We start from the raw sequence: 17,581 nt of genomic DNA on the forward strand, positions 1-17,581 counted from the left end.
GGTGGCGGATTTAAGCGGGTTCGCGGTCGAGGAGGAGACCAGTGTGAATGGAGGAGTGTTAAAGAGGCTCTGAGTCTGGATCGATCGGAGCACGTGCGTCACATTTGTTTAGAAACAAACAAATAAATATGAAAGGGAATATTTATCTCTGCACGCTTGCGCAGGTGAATGAGCCAAATGCTTGGAATTTAAGACACGAAAACGTGATTAATTCCCCCGCAAAAATAAAACCTGATATGTTAGAATTAATCAAAAGCTATAAAAGCTAAACTGTCCGGGAGGGATATTATCGATTTAAGAACACCCTGAAAGATTTGTTCATTTTAGTCCGATAATGTCAGACTCTCAACATTTAAGATGTGTCCTAAAGGATTTTTTTTATTATTATCATAAGAGGCTGTAAGATGACTCAAATGTACAAATACTAGAAGTTTAAAAAGGTCACTTTAAAGTTGAACTGAGCATCGTAGATATCCTTTACTCTACATGAATATTAAATATGGGGGGTTTCAAAAGCGGGATTAAATCATAAGAAATAATAACAAGAGAGTGAAGCATCATCAAGGAACTTAGTAACACAGAGACGTGCATGAGCCCTGCAGAGCAGGAACATGGCAGATTAAAGACAAACACAATATATAAAGCCAGCATAAACTCACTGTTGTGCACAATGAGTCCCCACAGGACTGTGACAGAAATAGCCTTCGGTGTGTGTGTGTGTGTGTGTGTGTGTGTGTGTGTGTGTGTGTGTGTGTCCATCGGCGGTTTGTCAACATCAGTTCCCACTAAATCTAAAAACAGCACAACAGCGCCATCATGTGTCCGAATCGAGCACAGCGCAGAAACGCCAACTGATTAAACCTGATGGAAATAACACACGGTGACATTCAGTTATTCTGATATTCATGTGTCTTTGATGATAAACCATGACAGCACTAAGTTCTCCCTCCTGTTAATATGGTGTAAACAGGCAGCTAGACATTATTTGAATACTTCTAATATTTACAATTTTCTTGTTTTGCATTATTTTGTATATAGTAAACGTTATGCATATTTGTTATCTTTTATTGTAATAGTTTACAAGTCTAAAATTAAATTCTAAGCTTACTATTACTGCGGTACTGCCAATAATAATAATAATAATAATAATTCTTCACACAACTACAAAAATGCTATGCTACTGCACCATAATATGTACATGCAATTAGATAATATGATGTAAATCGAAGCATTAAAATAACTCAAAATAAAGGCCAGAGTGGATGGTTCATTTTATTTCTGACATTCAATTTTTGTAAAATAACCAAGGCAATGCCAGGCATAATGTCCAAAACCAACCGTGGGGCATTTTAACAGAATACGACTGGCATTAAGAGTCAGGTTTTACAGAGCAGGTCCTAAATGTGTGTGTTTGTGTGTGTAAAAACTAATCAATCAGACAAAAGAAGAAAAAAAAACTGAACAAAGAACGTGATCAACATGTGTTAGTCAGAGGCAACAGTATGGAACAGCAGAGCTGTGTCCTTTTCCAAACCACTCACTACAAATGCATTCAGAAAAGTGGTCAGAGAGCTTTATGGCAGCTACAGATTCCATTAGCACATTTGCTTACATTTTCAGTGTGATACAGTAATGATTTTGCAAGGTATTGTGATAAATTGAGTCTCAGAAACATCTGGATTTCAGATGAGAGACTGACTTCAGGCAGGTCAGCTATCATATTGGCTGTAGGAATGCATATTCCTCCTGGTTACTCCATCAAATTCCATGGAGGCAATATACTTTAAGAGTCCTATTTAACCATTTCAGTACAAGAAAGTGCACAAACACTGGGACATTGAGGGGAGCATTGGCTTGTTTTTATAATGTAGTCTTCCCAGTAGCAAGTCAATGCAGAGCAATCACAAAATTAAAAGTGATGTGCACGCACTGATGGCAAGTGTTCTTTTTTTTTTTTTTTTTTACAATCCTAGCTCACACTAAAGCTCCTGACAGAAGGAGCTGCGATGTAAAATTGATGTTGCTCGATGTGAGGAGCAGCAGTGACAGATTCATGCACTTGTTTGGCACAATAGCTCATGGACGACTCACCTAAACAGCCCCTGATGCATTTTACATGAAGTCAATCCCGCAGCTGAACTCTCAGAGGTGCATTGAAATGCAAATAATGCATTTAAAGACTGAAAAGCTTCAAATATGTAATGTCCACAAGCCTTCTGTAGTTATCAGATGAAGAGGTTATATCGTCAAATATTAAATATTGAGCTTCGATTGCCATAAAACATTTGATGTTTAACTGTCTCAGACAGTATGAAAAAATATGTCACAGTTCAGAGCCTGGAGAGTGACTGCAGCAACTGCAATTTCTCCAACATGGAGTATAAACAGAGCAAACACATCTGGAATCAACCGCTGGCAGGCTTCTCTGACACTTATCATTTCATGCTGCAATGCACATTCACATACAGTTGCCAATGACCGTTATCACCTCGTGGAGCAGGTGACATTTTATCATGCAGGTGATCTCTCTGCCTGACACAGTTCAAATGCTCCGCGGTGTAAAACCGAGTGAGTATGAAGCTGATTAAAATGTTTCTAACTGCTTCAAGTGCTTCGTTTGAAACCAAAGTCTAAGGAATGGAGCTGATGATGAAATGATAAGTTGTTCAAGAAAACAGAAAGTCCTTATGTTCACCTTTCAGTGGAACATGTGCAAAATACATCAAACTCTACATTTCATCTCTTAAAAAAAAATAAACAGAAAGAGTTAAACAGCGTTGGCTAGGTTTGATCCTACATTGATTATGTATTCATTCTCAGCCCTGCAGCCAACGCTTTCCAATGTCAACAATAAAGTCATTCATAGTAATAAGACCTTTAGTAATTATAGTAGTAGTAATACTGTTGAGGGTTAACTAGTGCATCTCCTGTCCATCTGCGCCATGCTGATCCCACTCCTAACAGTAGAGGGCACCAGAGTGATCACACCAGCTTGAGGACGCGTCATACAGACTGGAGAAGCAGTAACACTGGCTGGTCTCACAGGTCAGAGGGCTTGGCTTCCCGAAAGCTTCTTAGCCAAATGTTTGTCTTTGGTCACTGGTATCTTCAGTAACAAAGAACATCGGCTCACTAGAAAGCTTTGGGGAAATCAAGCCCTGATCTTATTTATATATCAACACTCCTCTGGTTTAATATAGATGTCATACAGAGCAACATTTATATACATTACACATAAACAGATTGGGCTGTTTCCTCGTACACAAACACATCAGAGGGTACTTGGTTGCTGACAGCCATAGAATGGCTTTGGAGCAATGCTAGTATAAATGACATTAGTGCAAATGCAACACAAAAAAAAAAAGAAACAAGAAAAATGGCAGAAAAACATTGGTAGCAAGGTTGGAGCACACTGGGGGACAAACAAATAAATGCTATGGTAACAGTGGCAGCGTGCAAGGTCTACACATAAACGTGCATCAGGACTCAGCATTCTTAAGTTATTAAGTCTTTCAATTAAACCTTCAGAGTTTTCAACACACACTTCCTCCCTGTCCAGCCCCATTTGCCCAAACACAGGAGTGGACTGAGAGTGTGTGTGCACTAGCGTGTGTGTGGAGGGGGAAGCTTTCCTATCAATCGGCTCAATTTGCTGGTAGTAACATTTTAGGGAGAGAAGTAACTGAGCAGCAGGAGGATAATGATGGTCTTAGAAAACACTGAGTACTTTGATGTGATTGGTTTATAAGGAGCTGGATGGGGCCAGGTGATTGGCTCTTGCCATGAAAGAGTCAACAATTGCTGGCTTGATGGCAAACTTGCGATGGGTTCGTTCATTGTGACTGGTTGAATGTGTTTGTGAGTCAGCTGAGCTCGGCAAGATGAGTGCGGACGAGCACCGATAATGAAGCCAACGACAACAAAGTTTGGGCTCCTTGCTGGCTCTGTGGGCCAATTTACACTCAGCATTCTCACAGTGCTCAAGGTTATCTCCCTCCTCTCCCTTGTTTTCAGTCTGTCTGCACTGCGTGCTGTCAGTAAAGCGGTAATGTAAAAATTATCTTAAAAATGACATCTCTTTGACAGTAATACAAAAGTTTGGCGATGAGGAGGAGAACTGTTTTTGCTGGGACCAGCCAAACAAATCTGATTCAAATATTGAAGCAGTATATTCGAGAAAGCTTGACACTTGAACTCTTTACTAGACCACACCATGTATCCTCTTCTTAGCACCAGGCTTCAGGTCATGTGACGGGCTCAAGAAACATTCAGTCTCTGTTAATGCTTAGTGTATTCACTGATACACATAACTACTGTCATCCAACAATGAAAACCAAAAATCGTTATCAAAACCGATGGAGAAATTTGTACTTCGTCAAACAGCGTCACTGTTTAAAATGCAACCATCTGTTATCGCTGGTCTATCAAGGCTCTCTAAACCTCTGACCCATTCCTCCACAGATCATGGCACATTCAGGACCGCAGAGAAAACCCAAATACTACGACATGTGCAGCAATGACAGTGAAACTGCACAAGCAAAGGCAGGATGGGAGCAACCATCACGTGAAATGTCTGGGACTAAAATGAGAAGGAAATAAGCTTGAGTTTAGAAATGTCACTATACTGTAGGTCCAATATCAATGCAAAAACGTAGGAAACAGCAAAAATGAGTGACGTGATACTTCAGTTTCATTCAGGATTTCACATTTCGTGGACATGATGTAGAACTACCAATTATGTGTGAGATGAGATTACTGCTTTCCCATTTTTGTGTTAAGAGAGAGAGAGAGAAAAAAAACACATGGAAAAAGTTATGCCCACCCCAATGAAATCATTGCTGGCATGAAAGTTAAACTCATCATGGGAACACATTTAGATGAACTGTTCCAAGACAATTGCCTAAAAAAATGGCCCGTTAATGCTGAGTGTTGAACATCTGCTTAGCGATTGTTTTGGATTTTTTTCCCTAATAATGAAAATGGAAAGGTTTGCGGTTGAATTTCTGATGGGATGGGAAGTCAACCGCTAGACAAATAGAATATACGCTGAATATTGGCAGATGGAGTATTTAGATTGTGTGTTTATATGTGCATGCATGTATGCCGTGTGTGTTACGATGGGGCTCAGAGGCTGCATGGAAGAGGCCTCTGTTCCTCAGAGGGGGGAGTGGGCTGGTCAGGCTGTGATGATGGACCAGTAGATGATTTCTGTCCGACCAGTAGGAAGCCTGGATTTAGCTGAGAGGTGGGCTCAGGTTCAGCAGGGGTCACCTCTGACTGGGCCAGTGACTGTGAGGACAAGTGGTGAGAGTTGGAGGGGGTGGGGGGCATGTCCAACGTGTCAGAAGAAGAGGAGGAAGACGATGAAGGGCGATCAGTGGGAGACTGGTTCCTAGATTCAGTCACAATTGGGGAAGAAGAAGAAGAAGAAGAAGAAGATGATGATGATGATGAAGTCTTCAGGTGCTGGGGAGCAGAGGGCACACCAGAGGAGGAGGAGGTTTCTCCAGTTGACATGACAGGTCCGTTATCTGCCTCCTGCTCTCCCGTTCCCTCCTTCTTCCTGTCATCTGGAGGAGAACCATCTTTCTGCTTCTTACTGGCTGTGGCTTCGTCCTGCCCTGCAGGGCTGTGATTGGCTGCAGGGGCATCTTGGTTGGGGGCAGTGGTGGTTGGTGATTGGCTCTTGAGTTGCGAGTGACACAGGGGGCATGTCTCCTGGACATAAAGCCATTTCTTCAGACAGCCAGCGTGGAAGAAATGGCTACATGGAGTGATCACAGCACTGTTCATGTCCTGGAAGGAATTAGGACAAAAACACACACATTAACATGTATCAAATCACGTTAGCCTAGCTTTAACTTGAAGCCTGAAATTAGTTCTCTGCAATGTACTCTCTTTAGATCAACAAAAACACACAAAACCAGCTCCTACCTGGTAGCAGATAGCACAGATGTCGTTGTACTGTTCCAGCTGTGTGTTGCTAGCTGTGGGGAGGCTTTTGATCTTGTTTACAGCATCTCTCCTGAGCAGGAAGCTCTGCCAGCCCAGCTGGGCTCTGAGCCAGACGTTATAGTAAGAGTGGACTAGAATGATGGTGCTGCCCATCACACTCCACTCCCCGAATACTGTCTCTGACACGCCGTAGCACACCACACACACCGCGACCTGGCAGGGGAGGAAATCAGCAACAGTGAGACAGAGATAATACGATGCTACAGATGCAGTATTATATATCAACAATGCTCCTGCCTCTCACATGCGGCCTTCTCACTTGTGGTCCCACATGATACTGTATACTGCAAATGTGGATGTGTGACGCTCACCAGGAACTCCAGCAATCTGTAGGTCCCGTTAACACAGTAGATAACTTCATCCATGTTCTCTACTGGAGCCTTCCGAAACTCCTCCACCATGAAGAGAACGTAGATCAGCAGAGTGCCAAGGACCTGGGGGAGATTGAAGAGAGCAGCTTAGCGTTTTGATTTAATTCAGTTTAATAATTAGTCACAACGTATACATGCTTAAGGATCCTCAGGGACTCTCAGCTGTGTGTGTGTGTGAGTGTGTATGTGCTATCTGCTTGTCTGTTACCTGCAGGGAGGTGAGGATGGAGGAGGAGATGATGATTAGAAGCCAGAAGTCCATGTGAAAGAACTGGCAGATCATATAGGCCATGTAAGCTGGAAAGATCAGCAGGAACAGACACAGAGACACTGCTCTGAAGTGCTTCCACAAACTCCTACAAGGACAAACAGACAAGGGAGCAAAATAGAAGACAATCAGTTTTGTCTTTATCAACAGGGTCATTTTGCTTCCACACATTCAGCCACAGTACTTTTCTTGTTTCCCAAAGTATTGACTGCCTTTTGTGGCAATAATAAACAAATATGTCAGCTAGTTTTGATCTTTAATTTGTTGCCACTGAGAGTTGAGCTTTCTTCTCAGCAGAAATGCAGTTTTGATAGACATGTGTCTCACCATTTGTTTAAGATTGAGGACTAGAACTAGTAAAGAAAAAAAAATACAACTACACCAAAAAAGAAAACCTTGGAAAAAAACGGTTCTCAACAAAAACCAGATGTGTGCTAAGTTTATCTTACTTGTCTCTGGATGCTCCCAGGGCCAGGACTATGGGGTCAGCTATCTCCAGCATGGACTGCAAGATGGAAGCAACAACAATGAAGAGGATGATGGAGAGGAGGAAGGCTCGGTGGATGACCTGAAGCTCGATGAGGCCAGTCTGGACAGCGAGGATCAGCAGGGTGATGCCTTCTGTCATCCCCCTGCACAGACAGACAGGAAGCAAACATGTAAAGCGATTAAAATCACAGTAAAAATACAGCCACATACAGCCAACAAGACATGACACCCACAATGAACCCACACACTCAGACATATGCACTGACTGACCTGTGCATTGTGTTGTCATTCATAAACGCTCTGTAACCTTGAAGGTAGAACTTGCAGAGTGTGAGAACTCCCAGAGCAATGAAGGAGACAGTGAAAACCAGACCCAGCAGGGAGTACGGTGTACTACAACATTCTGCAATACTGAAGAAAGGGAGGGAGGAGGGAGCATGGGAGAGGACGAGAAAGAAGGACAGTATATAGTTACAAGACAAGGCAAATAAACACAAAATAGTACTAAACTGAATTGCATTTGGCTCAACATAAATTCAGAAAATCATAGTCCTGTTTTAGCAATCAGAAGCCTACATATCATTAGTTACACACTGGTAAATGTACACCCAAGGCAGTGCTGCCATTAGTGTTAGCATCATTACTCTGAATCTGAAGAAATAGAACAGCTGTAGGACGGTGATGTCAGTTGGTCAGTCAGTCCGCTCAACATTTTGATTCAAGACAAGGTATCTCCACAATTACAGGCCAGTTTGCATGAAATTTGCAATGCTCACATTTGTCTAGTGACACCATCAGGTAAAACTGACCAACCTTTTACATCCATGACAAAGTATCTCAAAAACTAATGGCCTGCTTTCCATGGAATTTGAAATATAACCGCTCCAGTTGCATTGTATGTTTCTTACATAATTATGCCCACTTTCATTACAACTGAAAAAACTATATGTTTTCTATATCTCAGTGCCACATACTGTATTTTGTATAAGATAGTTTAGTACGTCTTATTTATACATATACAAAATATATGAGTCATTAAATATACACACTCCAAAGAGTCTGTGATGTCCCACACAGCCTGACCAGTGCTTTGGTCTTACCTGGTAAGAAAGAGGAAAAGGAGCCTCTCTCTTGAGGTAGGCTGGTCTCTGGTACTAAAGTAGGAGTAGATCTGCAAAGCAAACAGCAGCAGCCAGAAACACATGAAGAGAACTGGAAGGACCAACTGGTTCCATAGAGACATTCCCAAAGCTAGCAGCCCGTAAACTTCCACCACCTGGGGAATAGAAAGTGAGAGAGAGTGAGAGAGAGCGAGAGCAAGAGAGAGAGAGAGAGAGAGAGAGAGAGAGAGAGAGGGGTAATTGGGCAAAAAGACAGAATGACATTAATATTACACATGAGGAAATCTCTCAGGACTACTATAGCTGAAATCCTGTCATAAAAACTGAAAGAGCTTGCAACATCAGGCCACATAACTAGTTTATTACCTGAGCCAGCTCCCTGTAAGCAGTCTTGGCCAGGTTGTATGGTACCAACAAATTAGAAGCCAGGAAGTAAATGACCTCCAGGCCTGTGAAGATCATGGAGAATTTATTGATGAAGACGATGGTCTCCAGTGGGACCAGACACAGTCTGGCCACTAGAGGGAGGAGGTGAGCAGAGAAAAGCCAAATCCTCTTGGTCTGCATCACACAGGAACACAGCGTACACACCACCAGCTGACCTGAAAGAAGGTGACAGCAGATGAAGCTAAAAGAAGACACATATATAAGCATAGATGTCCACACATGAATATCTGCACACTGTTGCAAATGTGGTTTTAGAAAAGCTTTTGTTGATGCACTGTCTGTATATGTCCACCTAGTTCAGAGCTTAAAAAAAAAGTGAAAATATTTAGATTTGTACCAAAGTGGTGATAATATGTCAGCTACAAAAGATTCAAACACTGATAAAGAAAAAGAAATAATTTGAGTCCACTTTCATTTTTACATAATAACTTTAATCTCCTTCCTCCTGCTACAGCAGTATATCTTTGTCACTGTAACCATGTTATTTTTGCTTTCTCTGGCTTTCACTGTGCAGTAAAATCAGCACTCAGTATGGTCTATTTATAGCACAGGAGACTCCATATTTACTCTCTAGTAAGATGAAACCAGGTCCTGCGGACCCAGGAACATAGCATCTACTAACATTTTCCAGTTCAACGTGGATCAACTTTCACAGTACTAAAGGTAGCAGCAGTTGGTGATCACTCAGATTATTTAGAGTAGCCAGGTGATACAACCTTGAAGGGATGCTTTAAATATATAGCCAAGCAATTTTTAGCAATACTCCAGCAAACCCCTACAGATGCTGATGTTTTTTTCCCGCCCACTCGACAAAAAGGTATGGAGCTGCAACTCTGGTAAGAGTTCAGTGCCTTCCTCAAGGAGGATGAAGAGACTCCAGTTGAAATTTAAACTATTTGCTCACTATGTTGCAGGACTGCAAGTGACAGAAGATCTATGCCATTCTTTGTCCATACCTATCTAGACTTTCCCAATGCATGGGCAACCATACAGGAGAGGTGAAGAGAAAGATCAAATTGAAATAGAGGCAGAGTATCCTGTGAGCTCAGAGAGGAGCTGCTGAGCTGAATCCACCTGCCAATGTCTGGGTTAATTCATAATCCATTCCTGCCTTTCCATGTATACCATACAAGTGTGCATTCATGTGTAATATTTTACCAATGAGTGCAGTGGTGAATCTGTTCATGGACAGAGGTTCCAGGTAGACAGGTCCTTCATAGCCAGACTCCAGTTCACTGCGGACATAATCCCTGACAAAGAGAGGGCAATATGGTCAAACATACACGGAGCCCTTCATCTGACACAGCACAAGGAAAACTAACACTAGCTATTGATATATATTTTGGGGGTAAATGCCTTGAAAAAGATACCATACAATATACAGTGAATGCTCACTTAAGCCTATGGTGCCCTTGCAAATCTAAGAATGGTAACAAGCCATTACAACTGACAGTACATCAACAGCAGACAGAATATAACAACTCTTACTTGAAAGGTCCATGTTAAGTCTACATCAGATTCAGACATAATATGGTGTACGTGTGTGCGTACCTTGAGACTTGGTGACCAGCAAACAGCAGCAGGGCCGTAAGGACATACAGGTAGAGTTTAACCAGGTGCTGACGAGGCAGAGTCAGGAGCACCAAGCTCAGGATGTAACCTGCAAGGCGGTCACACAACAACATCAACAAACACAGCATCAAGTAAAAAGTTACAATACACGGAGTATAAAAGTATCTCTATTGTTCCCTGTTGACTGTGTTTTGATCTCTGTTTTTGTTTGTGACATACTTGATGTGTATCTGCCTGTGACAGATGTTTCTTATGTAATTGCAGGGAGCTGTTTTTGACAGTCAATCAAACAGTAACTGCTGCCAATAGGCTTAGCATACAGTCCACTACCTAAAACACAGTCAAAAAACACAAAAAAAACAAAAAACTTTAAATAACCTCCTCAGCGCATAGCAACAGTTACTTTGGCTTTACTGCCTCTCTCTCCTTTTATTCTGTCTGTCCACCCACAGCGCTCATCAGCACATACCAAGCCTATTGGCTCATTAACCAACTGCAGCCAAGTCTGGAAGCACACACACACTCACAAACACAGACATATTGAACAGACACAGAAAACTCACCGCTGTGCTTGTCTGTGATTTTAGCTAACTGTTTTCTTTGAGCTAGCTCAAAACAGTCAGGGTTAGGGGGTTCAGACTTTGGTGTGTCAACTTCACCCTCACTTCACTGCTACTGTAATTCAGTACTTCTGTGTCAGTGAAATGCAGATGACTGGCTGCCAGCGTAGCAGAGACCTTTTGTAAATGAATAACACCTGTTAAAAAGGATGTGTCATAACTTGGATCACACGATTGACAGCAGCTGAGAGACACTAACAATACACTTGTAAACATATAATCGACATTTAAGTAGCAAAGACTTATCACACAACTGCCAACCTTCCAATTAAAGTTCACTCTCAGGAGCTGCTAGGAAGACTGTTTTTAAAATCACATTTTGTCACACTTCACTATTTTCACTGCTGAGGTTAGGTTTTTGCCTGCTTGTTGACTGTCAGCAGAATGTCAATCAGTTATGTATTTCTGTGAAATCTGGTGGATGAATGCACTGTGCCTCAAGGAAGAATTGTGATGGTGAACTAAAATTGAACTGCTACTATTAAAACACATGTATTGGAGGTTAACTGTATTGCTAACAGATACAGATAGAGACTTGATTCCAGTAATTAGACAGAGAGACATTTTTTTTAGTTCTGATCCAAGTCTGATACCTGAATTTGTAGATCTGGCGATACAGATACCTGAGCTCTTTTTTCTTGACTTGACTTGACTATTATTATTAGTAGTATTGATGCTGTGGTAGTATTATGTTCAAGGTCACATGAGGCTGTAGTAAACCACACAGCATTTCTTCATTAAAAGAGCAGAAAATGCACAAAAATGCATTAAATTCTTATTTATTCCAAAGCAATTTATTTGATCTGTAGTTTAAGTAGGCTTCACATACAAACAGGTGTTGGTGTGCAAATTGGATCTGTACATTGATCGATGATGCCAGTCCCATATTCGATGAGCGTATTGCGTCAGTATTGGCACCCAATACTGATAATGGATTGGATCGGCCCAAACTCTACTGCTTATTATTTTAGAAATCAACTTCCTTTGCTGCAGTTAGTGTAGGCTGGTGAGAAGCCAGTGAGAGATCATGTCCTTGTCACTGTACAAGTAATTCTTATTACTACATATCTAAGGGAAACAGTGTGAACGCCAACTCACATTATTCTCTACTTGTGAAACTATTCACTAGCGGGTGACAATTAAGTGTATGGGAACTTTGTCAATCCAACTTTGGGGAAAAGGTTTGATAACAGTTCAGTGTTAATGAAGTCAGTAAGTCTTTTGCTTTGTTATTTTTCTGTCATTTTATTGTATTTTCTTCCTATTGACAGAGCTACCTGTCTCACATTAACTCTAACTACTGGGGCAAAAACCACACAGCTGGAGGAGGAACACTTGTTTCAGACAGCATCCCTTTTTGTTATTTTACCATCGGGTAAACCTCCTTTTGTCATCATGCCAAACAATCCCTCCTGACTGTCCTGAAATCACTACAGCACAGCCACATGGCTTACTGCCGACCACCATGTGTGAGCATTTTGAAAGTGAGAGTTTGGTACAGAGGGCTGACACAGCTGAATGGGGGGGGGATTCATGCAAATCTAACCAAGGGAGGTAAAATTGTGACTTTACCTACTGATAAAGACAGCGAAATAGGAGCCACTTTAGCTGATAGCCTAGTCAATTAGTCCACACAAAACACCTACTATAGGTTATGATTATTCAATTGACATGCCAGTGGCTACTGCTCTTAATACATGTGTTAAATGATCAAATGTGCAAAATGCTACGTAGTGCAGACAGCGCAAGGCGATCGTATAATTTGCATAATGTATGTTCTTTACACTAATTCTCTTAGAAGTGTTAATACAGGGGTAATGTATTCATACTTTAACACCCTGTTTGTGTGTGTGTGTGTGTGTGTGTGTGTGTGTGTGTGTGTGTGTGTCTGAGTGAGTCTGTGTTACAGACACCAACACTGACCTACGTAATGCAGGTAGAGTGCCAGGTATTTGTACTGAAACAGGGGGTTGTTGGAGAGGCTGGAACGCTGGATCTTCTGGAAGAAGGAGCTGACGTCCCAGCGGTACAGGACATCCAGCAGCATGATGCTGGGAACACGTAGACCCACATTGAGCACCGCCTCAACACGGTCCTTCACTGCCATGGCCTCAGCTTAACTTCTGATCGGCAGGCAGAACTGACCACTAAGACGGGATGTTAACAGTGGGTGTGCTGCAGGGACAGAGAGACAATGCATAAATAGAAGATAAAAATTAAATAGGATGCAGTGGCGATAGGAAGCAGTTGGCTGAGGGAAATAATATGGGGAAAGATGAAAGCCAACCAGCACCAAAGGAGGATGGAATAACGTAGGGAATGAAGGGAGGTCATAGAGAGAGGTAGAGAGACAGACTAAGAAAAGAAAAATGGGCAACATTTCCTGCATTTAGCAGGTGGGTGGTGTTAAATGCCCACCCTTAAAACAATTATTGTGCATAACATTTCATGAGCCTATACATATTTGAAGTGGTGGCTAAACAAATGTGTATACCTACTTGCAGATTCACTGAACACTCAACACTATAAGTGACACAAATTACACTTATTTGGCAGACAGCTAAAACATTTAATGAAGTCATTGATAAATGTTACCATACAGACTTTTTCTTTCACTAGGGGCTTTAAACTATCATCCCTGAATTTGTATTAAAACAACACTGAAAAAATATGCATTTAAACACTGTGAGCGTGAACAGAAGTCCATAAAATCACTGCCAGCAAACATCAGCATAAGAAGAAACACAAGTACTGCACATGACTGGGAAACACTCAGCATTTCCTTACCAAAATGAGTGAAACTAATATATTAGACATATTGAACACACACAGAAAACACAACAACGTTGTGCTCGTCAGTGATTTTAGCTAGCTGTTTTCCAATCCATGCGACTACGATGTGAGTCGCTGCCCGATGACAAACAGGACGCAGCTCACTGGAGTTAACAATAGCTTGATGGCAACACCTTCATGACCAAAAACCTCCATCGAGAGGGAGCATTCCATTCCTAACTTGACATTCACAAAGCTGACCTTGCCTGGCATGGAAGCACATTAGTTATATGGGAGCATCTGAAGAGGAAGCATGTTGGCTTTCTGGATGATGAAGACTTGTCTCTATAAAATAGCTAACTAGCTTAATGTTAAACGTTACTTCAGATTATGTGCTCTAACATTTTCTATTTTGAAATACATTTTCTCTTGATCAGTGAATTGTTAATAGTGTCTAGAGTAGCAAATTATTATTATTCACAACAATCCTGTTCACAATTACATCAACATTACAATCTTGAACATTGCATCACTCTTGGTGATGTCAATGGCTGGACAATGTGTTTAGCTGCTCAGTGCACAAGTTCTGGTTTGTGTGTTTGTGCAGGGAGGATCAGTCAGGTGGGGCAGTCTACAGAACCACACACTGCTGCCAGATACAACTCATTTTGTTTGTTGACTGCCTTCCTCCCCTCACTTGTGAGTGTCATGTTTCTCCCTGCTGCTCATTCAGGAATGCAAGAAACACAATCATGGGAATAGAGCTAGTCTGGAATAAGATGTAACTGCAGAGATACCACAGGAATACTGCAAGGTTGTTCCAGTTCCAAAAGTTGCTTCATGAACTGCTTCACCCACAACTATTGCATAGTTAAACAGTAAATAATCAATCTAGATTTAAGAACACGCAAAGGAATCCAGGCCTTTCTATTTGCTTCCAGACACTGACCAACTGCACAGAACTGAGATGAGCACTGCACAAGCCACTGTGAACATAAACTATGCTGTAACACTTTCAGGTGTTTTAATGCAGGTGTGATTCAATGTTGGCAAGACAAATTAGGCATACTTGCAAAATCTGCTTATTTACATATACGCTTCCTCAGTTTTTCACACACTCTTCTGTTTATAGTTACAGTCTACATTAGTACATTTATTCCTTTATTACAACATTTTCTAGTGGTAGATGCTGTCTGTTGACATTTTTTATTACAGTATTGTTTGTTATGTTTTCTGATCACAATATTAATGTAAGGACATTTTCATAATTTATTGACAACACAGGAGGGATGTCTGTGGATCAAATATCTAAAACAAATATGTACTGAAGTTCTTCATCAAATTTATACAAAAATCTTGTAAATCCAAAATTGCCATAAATCTGTCCTGTTCACTGATTTGCACCACTGCCCTGTCCCAATGGCCTAATACAATGAAATATATTAAAGGGGTATATACCTTGGTATGCAAGTGGTATGGCAAAATCTCTGATGGCTTAACATTTCTGTCATCTTACACAGCATACATTGTCACAGTATGGACATGGACTGGGAGGCTGTTAAGGTTCTTACTGAACTTCCTTATCAGACTTTATACTTACATTTCCCTTAACTTGTGGCACAGTGCATTTTTTTAAACTTAGAATTACACAAATTTTGCACATCTTACTGCAGTTTGGACACATATATACCCATGTTTGATGTAGCTTAATAATGGGTATTCTTATGTTAAAGATATCAATTCAAATTTTATTACAGTTTCTGCTGCAACACAAAATTACCCATCAATTAAATCAAAAGACAACTAAGCAGTTTCACCTCACACATCAAGATGACTAATCAATAAAAGTGAATGATTCAATCTTCATGTAAGTAAATGCATAATGTAATCAATGTCTCCCAATCAATTTTACTCTTAAAGTGAAAAACCTCCCATGATGATCGACAGTTACTCCAAGGCAATCTGAGTCTATTGTTGCTGACAGGATAAGTGACACTGCTGCAGCTTCCGAGTTAAAACTGCCCATGACAAACCTGCTTTGTTCTCATTTTAAAGACTTAAGGACCTCCAATAAATCAATCATGGCTAACCAGGAAATGGACCAGCAGCATTGGAACTTGTCATACATTCACAGTCCCACAAACGGAAACCTGAGGGCCCTTTTTTCTTAATGCTAAGTGACAGTGACTCCAAACAGAAGAGCTGCTGCCACCTTTTCAGAAATGTGTTCACAGGCCTGACGTGGGTACTGTACATGGCCACACGTGAGTCATGTTTACAGCGCATTTTATGTGAAAACTCACTCGTGATGGTACTTTCTAAATAAAAACGGACTGAATCTATTCTTAGATGTTCAAAAGCAGAATAAACTTCGATCACTCTACCCAATCGTCTGATGTGGCACTTAAAAGTCAAGTTTCCAATCTCTTTATTAAGCCCGATATTACTTCAAAGTTACCAATAGCAGCGTTTCCATCCATTAATAACGTCCTCGCAGCCCGGAAAAGGACTTGCTTACTTACATAACTCTGAATTCACCACGACTATCACTGGCCAAAGAGAGATCACTTCGCAGAATTCGAGCTTATATAACACGGTCTCTAACACTGTATTTTTATCTGTCGTAATCCATTAACAGCTACAGGGCATGGTGTGGTCAGACCTAGTCTAAATGGATGTATTTATACCGTTACTCGCTTAACTGACACACAGGCACTACAAAGGTTATGGATGAGTGAGTACTGCATCGATTGTGGTACGCCATGAACTCTAGTAACCCCTCTGTCTCGACGGAAGAAAGAATCTCTTAGCTACGCCGCAAAATACTGCAATACTCTGCTAACTATACTGCTTTGTATGTTGGGTATAGGGCCGAGAAACCAACTGAAAGGCTTCAGTTTCTACAAAAGTGATATGTGAAGTTGGTAAAATAACGTTAACTATTAAGAGTGTAACGTTATGTGCTGTATGGAGATGGAGAGCTGCATCGAGCAGTCAGCAGGCACAGTGCCAACAATCCCGGCTAACGTAGCAGCTAGCATCGCTGTCAGTTAGCTACTGTCAACAAGCAAGCTCACTACAACACAACAGGGAATAAAAACATATCCGTGCCGTTAGCTTGGTTCAGTGCTGCCACTTTAGACACCAGCGACCGCAAACGCTTGTTTAAAAGCACACAGCTTTCGCTTTAACCACCTAAACATTAGCAAAAAATGTGTTTCCCTTACCACTAAGTCCAGCTGTAGCCTAGCTAGCGACCAAACTGGTATACATCACAAGCTAGCTATGGCTCCAATCCGAAACTAATGAGGTAAAGAAAGGAACTTACATTTGAAGGACGATGTTCGCAATATGTACAACGGTTTCGGGGTGCTTTTCGGGTCGGATATCGACCATTTTAACTCGGCACCGCCCGAGTTAACGGTCCTCTCGTTGGAAGTGCCTCACACTCAAAGGATGCGGCCGATCCGCTCATCTCACCTAGCAGCCATTACCCGAAAGTACCGAGGAGGATGTATTAAGCATGCGCAATATAGTCTGTCCCATTAAATCTTTTGGTTTTCGAATTTGTTGTACAAATACTTGAAAGTGAATCTAGTTTGTTAATCTGATGTACTTTTGTCTTTATAAAACATTGCTGTCCTCACTACTCCATGAATTTTAGCTAGTTTTCGCTTCTGTGAATTGTGAATGTGATCAGGTTTGCAGTTGGGACGGAGGGTGGAGGTCAGTCACTAAACTGCGGTGTTGCTACATATGTTAAAGGCAAGGGATATTGTCATATTTCCACTGTTTCGTTGATACTGTAACTATTTTATTTACTGTATGTAATGTAAGTGTAACTGTGTTCATTATGTATGCTTTAATATGGACCCAAAGGACAAGAGGCCTAGTTGAAAGTAGGAT

The 17,581-nt window shown here is 41.3% G+C and overlaps 1 protein-coding gene across 1 annotated transcript; it reads right to left on the reverse strand.

Annotated features, from left to right (window-relative positions):
* Positions 1-1,254: 1,254 nt before the first annotated feature.
* On the reverse strand, positions 1,255-17,326 carry LOC121617708 (RING finger protein 145-like). The gene is made up of 12 exons (XM_041952911.1): positions 17,004-17,326; positions 12,827-13,078; positions 10,263-10,371; positions 9,870-9,961; positions 8,631-8,866; positions 8,244-8,419; positions 7,414-7,554; positions 7,104-7,286; positions 6,595-6,742; positions 6,327-6,449; positions 5,935-6,168; positions 1,255-5,796 (listed from the first exon to the last, which is right to left on the reverse strand). Exons 2-12 carry the CDS (start codon positions 13,008-13,010, stop codon positions 5,125-5,127), a joined length of 2,298 nt encoding a protein of 765 aa, XP_041808845.1. The 5' UTR covers positions 13,011-13,078; positions 17,004-17,326; the 3' UTR covers positions 1,255-5,124.
* Between the last annotated feature and the right edge of the window lie 255 nt (positions 17,327-17,581).

This window comes from Chelmon rostratus, chromosome 14 (assembly GCF_017976325.1).
Source record: "Chelmon rostratus isolate fCheRos1 chromosome 14, fCheRos1.pri, whole genome shotgun sequence".
NCBI lineage: Eukaryota > Metazoa > Chordata > Actinopteri > Chaetodontiformes > Chaetodontidae > Chelmon > Chelmon rostratus.